General features: G+C 34.9%; 1 protein-coding gene across 2 annotated transcripts; it reads right to left on the bottom strand.

Annotated features, from left to right (window-relative positions):
* Window positions 1-309: 309 nt before the first annotated feature.
* On the bottom strand, window positions 310-5,195 carry LOC101500991 (uncharacterized). 2 transcript variants are annotated; one of them, XM_027330724.2, is made up of 3 exons: window positions 5,034-5,195; window positions 3,469-3,781; window positions 310-3,342 (listed from the first exon to the last, which is right to left on the bottom strand). In XM_027330724.2, the coding sequence occupies exons 2-3, from the start codon at window positions 3,653-3,655 to the stop codon at window positions 740-742; spliced, it is 2,790 nt and encodes a 929-aa protein (XP_027186525.1). In that variant the 5' UTR covers window positions 3,656-3,781; window positions 5,034-5,195; the 3' UTR covers window positions 310-739. The 2 variants fall into 2 exon arrangements, with proteins under 2 accessions (XP_027186525.1, XP_004486071.1); XM_004486014.4 differs by having other exon boundaries at window positions 310-3,781.
* Window positions 5,196-7,783: the final 2,588 nt, after the last annotated feature.

Raw genomic sequence — 7,783 nt, 5'->3', positions numbered from 1 at the left:
GATCATAAAACAATAATCTTGACTTATTTGGTGAAACAAGAAGACCCAGTTAAAATTAACAAAATTCTCAATTGAGATAAGCTTATTTATCAAATAAATCTTGAAAAAACTTGAAATACATAAAATAAGTTTACCTTTTACGTAATAAACTGTTTAAAAAGTTACAACTTCACAAAATTCTTTTGATATAATTTTCATGTGTTTCTTAGAAGATTAAACCACACTGACTCTGATTGCCTAACATAAGAAATAGAAAAAACTTAGGTACTGTTCTCCAACCACAGCATGATATGTGCACCTTTTTCGAAAGAAAAGAAAAACTGAATAGTATTGGATAATACAAAATAGACACAGTCCACATGCCACATGCTACTATTAGAGAACAACTGCAACAAAACTCATGTTACTGTCTCTAAGTTTTCTCAAGGACAAATTAAATTCACAACAGAGAACCAAATTCGAATGGAACCAAACCAAGGTGAATAATGCAGCACAGAACCAGCGCAACCTCCTTACTTTTTCAGACAGCTACCTAAGGACACAGGTGTTGTCATTTGAACTAAATTTGTGCAGGGGATGCTACATAACAGTATTAACACATATATGATAGTTTTGATCTAGCTTAACAAAACAAGAAACAAAAAACCTTTTAGTCCAAAAATTGACATCCGGTTAGCAAATGCTGCTGCATGGCTAAACAGCCTACACTAATACAGTGTAACAAGCTACCCTTTTTCCTTCATTTCTTGTAGCCAATAAAATAATGATGTGGTATTGCTCTCGGATCAAGTTCCCAAAATCCTCTAAGATTGTCATGTTCTTCTGTCAGTTTGAAAGCAGGGATCTTGTGGGAGAATTTCAGCAACTCGGTCCTAGAGATTGTAATCGTCGTCAATCGTTTGTTATTTAATTTGCCCTTAAAAACTGAACTGTAACCACTTACCTTCTCCAGATATAAAACATCTATCCAACCATCACTCACTTCAACAACTTCCACTATGTCATATTCGCAGTTTGGCAAATCAGAACGTTTGATTTTATGCGTCCAATCCCTATACAGTGCCCAAATTTCACCCTTCCGAGGAAAAATTTCATATTCCTTGTTCTTACCAGCAGTTCTAGTGTGCACCTGATGTGAAACAGAACAGGTGTTTCTGTAAGTACACGCCTTAGCACTTTCTTTGATTTTAAATCTTCCACAGGAGATGATCATACCCACATCGTCCCACCTATCAACTTTCCTAGGTAGCCAGCAGCTAGTAAGATAAATAACTTGCAACTCGATTTCTGGGCTAGTCCTCTTAACCCCTTTAATCTGACCGTAGTATTTTGGAAGTCCATCACTATCACCATAAAATGCCCAAATCTGGCCAACCTCAAACTTTTCATGGGACCTCTCAGCATCAAATTGGTAGAACATAGGATCTGGAACTTCAAAAGAATCTTTGACTGAAGCTGAAGGAGCTCCAACATCATCAATATGACCAACAGGATCCTTCTTCTCCTCTACTGATTTGCTTCTATCCAAATTAACCTTGACCGTGGATGCATCTCCATCCAGACCCTTCGTGAATTTCGACATATCTGAAGACCTTGGGCTCATCCCTACAGATGGAGAAACAATCTCTTCCAGATTCACTGGCAAGGATACAGGATCAAGTTCATAAGATCCTACAGGAACACCAGTTCTTTCTTGACCAGTCATTTTATAAGATGGAACCCTGTGAGAGAATCTGAATAACTCAACTGGTGGAATTCGAAATGAGCAATTACTTCCCTTCATAGTTCGAGAGAAGAGGCTCACAAAACCTTTCAACTTAGCCAAGTATGCAACAATTACTCCCGCGCCTTCAACATAATCCGACAAGATCTCAACAAACTCCAAATCATACTTCTCATGAGATTCTGCATCCATGTACCATTTAATATCCCAATTTTTAAAAAGAGCCCAAGTTTCCCCCTTTCTGGGATACACTTTAAAAGTAGAGCGGCTAATCTTTTCAAAACAAGTCACATGAGAGAACATCAAATGATCTTCGGTGGTTATAGTCTTACCAAGTTTATATTTCCCACAAGCACTTGGCAGTTTCTCATCAACCCACTTGCGTTCATCTTTGTCGTCTGGATCTGGCTCAAACCAAGCTATCCGCAACTTAAATCCAGGAGAAGAAACTGTTTTGATTATAGCATAGAATCTAGGCATGCCATCTATATCATCATAAACAGCCCAAACCTGCCCGGAAGCAAAACACTCCTCTTTCTTGTCCTTGTCAAAGTCACTGAACTCTGGATCTGGATAAACTAAACCATCTAGATAATTTGTTGATTTAGAGGCTGAATGCTCCAATGGTTCATCTGTATCTGAGCTGCCCCCTGTTTCTGTTCCTCTCACCTCCTTAATTTTCATATCTATATTTACTGAGCTCTCTTCAGAATAAAAATTTTGCTTCCTCTTTACCTCTTTCTGATCATCTTTCAGACCAGCAGCCTCACCATTCTGATCCTTCATTTCGGTTTCCTCCCCATTATTTTCACCATCGCTGTATGGTGAACCACTCCCCTGACCCTGTTTTAAAGGTTGCAGCGGCTCATTGTCTTCGTCACTAACATTCTCGTTGTAGGAAACCTGGTGTTTTCTCCGTGTAGATCTACGTGGACACTCTTCTCTATAAGTTGACACACCAGGAAAAACATTGTTGTCAGAAAACGTATCATCTTCAGAATCAGTGCTGCCTATAGACTCAGAGCTTTCACTGGATTCTACTACCTGTTTCCTTCTTCTCTTTCCATTTGACTTTTCAGAGACATTAGAAGTAGAGCCTTTTTTATGATCAGATTTTGTATTGGACCTCTGAGCATGCAAATTACCTTGAGATCCAACACCGACCTTAAAAGCACCATCATTCGGAATACTGTTCTGCTGGCCAAAAACCTGCTGACTTGGATTAGTTGCCGGTTTGGTACTTTGCAAGTCCACCTCATATGCAATGAAGGGCTTACCGCATTGTTGACAGCGAAGAGATCTATTTAAATATGCCCTGGGATACTCATACCTTACTTTACAAAATGAGCACATAGTCCAAAAACTAGAAGCGCCAACATTAATCCCCTGCTGAGTTGGCTGTCTAGACTGATGTTGCTGCTGTAGATTTAAGTTTGTGAAAATGGGCCGGACATTGGTTTGCATCACGGGATTAAAATTTACCTGAACATTCCGTTGATGATGAGATGGCATGGCAGTTCTGATCATTGAAAACCTGCTCAAGTTCATGTCAAGTGAAGATCGTTTGTCTCTATCCAAAAGAACTCTCTGAGCTTCCCCAATCAGCTTGAATGCAGCTTCTGCACCAGCAAACTTGTTTTTGTCAGGATGAAGTTGGAGAGCCAACTTCTTGTATTGCTTCTTAATTATTGCTTCATTAGCATTACGATCAATTTGTAATATTTTATAGCAGTCCATCACATTACCCAGTAATTTCTGCTCAGCAAAGCAATGCACATCACAAACAACAAGCATTTGAGCAATATTCTCCAGATCAGGATATAATTTTCGAGCCTTAAGGACAAATGTTCGAGCCCCTGCGAAATCTTTGCTTTCCATTTTCTTCTCAGCAATACCCTTGGCCCTTAAGGCCTCTTCTTTATTGCAGTCCATCAAAACTCCAAATTTCAAAGCCTGATAACAGCAAGTTTTATGGCCCTAAAATTACAATGCTACATTTATTTCCAACAATGCATAATTCCCCCACCAAAAATTACAGTCCTCATATTCAGATTGACCCTGCAGTTCATGTAGAACATGCAAATATTAGTTCCCAGCAAATTTTGAAGACCACAAGTAGTATTAGATAAGCAACAAGATATTTTTCATATCTTATAAAAAAGTAGGATGTCTGAATTCATCAGACACAAAACAAGGAGAATATATATACAAAAAAGAAGAATTACCAAAATAAGCTCGTATACTCCTCTTTTCACTATATTTTTTGTTTTGTTTTGGGGCCAACTAACCCCAGGCAACAAAGATACAAAACACAAACATCAATAAAAGCGTAATGGGTGAAAATGATCACATCGGAAATCCAGAAAAGTGCATGGGTGAAAATGATTATATCCACCACCAGGGGTTTGTTAATCTAATAATAATCAAAATGCTTTGCTTAATAAGCTTTTGTTAGATTCACAATTTCCCACTGAAGACCAATAACGAGTTAATGACCCTTGATAGACGAACTGTTGGCGTAAGACCTCAGTTGGGCTTAACACATAATACCCATGTTCTATGACTAGACTTGAACTAAAAAATAAATGAATGACAAAAAAAGCTTCATGCAGCCATATGACTTGCAGGGACAAAGACACATTTACCACAGCGAGGAGACTTACTCCCTATCTCTACTAGAATTTTAATCTTTCTCAATATGATACATAGTATCATATATATTTTCTGCCGCGGATACATGCATGAGCATTACCTCCGCAACTTAAAATTTCTAGATCCGATTATTATGCTCAACAACATAAAAAATCAGTCCAGCATGTCTTAACAGTTAAAAACCTATACCTATTCAATCACAAATCAAGAAACAAAATTAAAACCAACACGGTATATAAAAATTCTCTCGACATAAATATTAAACAACCTTACTATAAAATTTACACCTTTTAATACAAATCCACCACAATATCAAACGAGCAATGTTCAAGTTCCAAAACCAAGACCAAATAAATAAAGTTAAAATCAAATGAAAGTATCAAGGAAAACCCTAACCTATTCTGAAATTAACAAGAGATAACACAACAATTTAATTTTAACTATAAGTGAGGAGACTAACAAAAAAAAAACTTTTAAAAAAAAAAAAAAAAAAAAAAAAAACTACCTTTCCAACTTAAGAAAGTGGATTTTCAACAATTTAGAAAATATAATATGTGGGGGGAAACGATTAAAACCCTAAGATGTGGTAACCGTGAAAAAAATTAAACGAGTTATTAAAGAGAAAGTGATTTAAAAGGGGAGGAAATTTTGAACGAACCTGGTAGGGTTTGGAGTAGATGAAAGCACAATCGAAGAAGGAGAGAAAGAGGGAGAAAGAAAACGTGCGAGTGCGAGTGCGAGTGCGAATGCGGGTGGAAGTGGAAGAAACGCCGTCTCTTTTACCATTTTGTTATTGTTAAGGTTACTCTCTTAGTCGCCATTTTTTTCTCCCTATATTGCCACTTTGTTTGTTGACTTTCAATGTTGTCTCCATTGTAATTTTATTAATCTATAGGGATTTTTTTGTCCGATCTTGATCCAACGGTTCATATTTATTTTAGTTAAGAATAGGAAAAGTCAAAAATGTCCCTAGGTTTTTAAAAATATGAAATTACTTTATAAACCTCTACCTTTTTCACCTCCCTTCTTCATCTTTTCTCAATTTTAATATCAAAATACAATTTTTAAACCTACTTTTCAATATGTGATTTATATATTTGTTATGTTAATCAATTTTTTAAGGGTATTCTTTAGCATTTTTCTAATTATTATAATCTAGGCAATAAAAAAATCGAACAGATCGACTGTTCCAATAGGTTAGGTTGGGAACTGAAACTTAGCTTATTATGTTCAAACCTTAAAATTGTTGTGATTCAAAATCGGGATTCAAACCATGAAACTGTTGAAAACCCAATTAAATTGATTAAACTGCTAAAAACGAGCTATTGCCGTGTTTTTATAATTTTGTTAAAAAGGTTAAAATCGACGTCATTTCGGAGAATCTTTTGAAAAAAACACAAAAGCAACATCGTTTCGGTTTTATATGATTACTTTATTCTCTTTCAGATTGCGAGATATAAAAAAGTGAGAGCAGAAGCACAAGAGCTATAAACGTAAAAAGAAAAGAAAAAGAATTCATCCACAAACACATTGGCAACAATGTTGCCCTCCTCCAATTATGCATCTACAATACGAAGACAAATGCAATACAATTGTAAGTTTATGTGTCTATGATAAGAAGTATAAGAAGTGATTGCAACATTTTGAGCCTCTTGTAAAAGATAGATTGTTGATTCTTCACTTGAAAAACGTGTTTCGACATGTATGGACCGAGTCATGCATCAACAAATATGAAAATAATTGCATATTCATCAATAAAGATGATTGTCATATTTATTGATGTTTCTAATCCATTTTGTTTTTGTAACAAGCTTAAGTTTTCACACTATAGGTTGAATATGTCATTACACGAATAGAAGAGAATTGCGGATTTTATTTATCACTTGTTGTAAAACTCTTTTCAAAATTCTACATGGAATGACAATTTCCTTACAAAAATGTCTATATTTAACTTACCATCAAGAGAAATAAATTTGTATACTCTTTTGTTGTACCAACAATTATAAGGGTTGTTGTAAAAAATACACATATTTAACAAATTTAATGCTACGTATTTTTTTTTTCTTCTTAATACCAGTGAATTTTGTAAGTTAATAATTGGTGGTATGCAATAAACAAACACGTTTAAGATGCACCACACGTATATCAAGTCTTCGTTTTTTTTAGGATTGCGGTAGGCCACATTGTTAACGAACTACTGAATTAAGAGTGTTGATATTTTAGTTATATTATGTTTGTGTTTTTAGATTCATGCATGGCGACCTTGTGTTGTGCGTGTAACGTTATAGGTTCACTCAAAATTATATTGCGCAAATTTTATGTGCAATTGATGAATTTTAACTTTAAGAGTGATTATTAATTTGACGCCAACATTAGTTCAAAGTTAAATGTGCAAGTTGTGTATGGTTCAATAGTATGAAATTTATAGAAAAAAAATACTAATAATATTTAAATTACATAAAATATCATTTACATACATCATTTATAGTGTCATAACTCCTTTAAAGGTATATACAAAAGGAGCACACACAAATATAAATTTAACGAGTCCATAGATTATACTTCCACTAAACGTGACATGTTACTTTGGTAATGTGTTAACAAAATATTGAACTCCTTGTAAATTTAACGAGTTTACAAAGGATACTTCTCCAATTAATGTTGTGTTCTTGCAAAAGGTCAATTTCATTTTTCTCCCAAAGGTCCACTCTTGTTCTAGCAAATAGATAACTCGTGTTTTTTTATACTAAAACCAAAAATATATTTTCATATTAAAAAAAACACAACACATATTACTATTAATCTCTCATAATAAAAATCAAATAAATCGAAATACATTAGTTATTTTGACAATTTTTCATTCAATCCATCTTCGTATGAACGACTAAAATTATATTTTGTGGGAAACTGAAAAATTTATAGTTTATGTAATATGTAATGCATTTGCAATATAGTATAATTTTTGTTGCTTTCTAACATATCTAAATAATCACCGTCATTCCCATTCATGCTGCAACAATGGTTGCACACCTTCCACTTGCTGCGATCACGACATCTCTTGTCGCCTCCCTCGCCGTCGCCATGGCCGCGGTTACCATTTGGAAGAGCAAGGAATAATTTTGAGAACTTTTGTGAAGTTCGTTTTTCAAATGTTAATTTTCTTCATTAGTTTTTTTAAATTAACTAGAGATCAACTTGTTTCTTTTTCTTTTAAATAAATAATTAAATAAATAACACCCTGCCCGTTACACATAATTCCACACATTTTGATTTTTTCAAAATACCCCGCCCGTTACACACACACACACACTCTCTCTCTCTCTCTCTCTCTCTCTACAGTGTTCATCAGCATTTGAAATCCGCGAAGAAGATAAACCCTAGAAAGATCCACATCTAACATGAACCAGT

The sequence above is a fragment of the Cicer arietinum genome, chromosome 1, assembly GCF_000331145.2.
Source record: "Cicer arietinum cultivar CDC Frontier isolate Library 1 chromosome 1, Cicar.CDCFrontier_v2.0, whole genome shotgun sequence".
Taxonomy (NCBI): Eukaryota; Viridiplantae; Streptophyta; class Magnoliopsida; order Fabales; family Fabaceae; genus Cicer; species Cicer arietinum.
This window is presented reverse-complemented; position numbering and strand designations above follow the sequence as displayed.

Excerpts from the sequence above, each read along its gene's own strand:
- LOC101500991 (XM_004486014.4), bottom strand. The coding sequence starts at position 3,655 with ATGGACTGCAATAAAGAAGAGGCCTTAAGGGCCAAGGGTATTGCTGAG.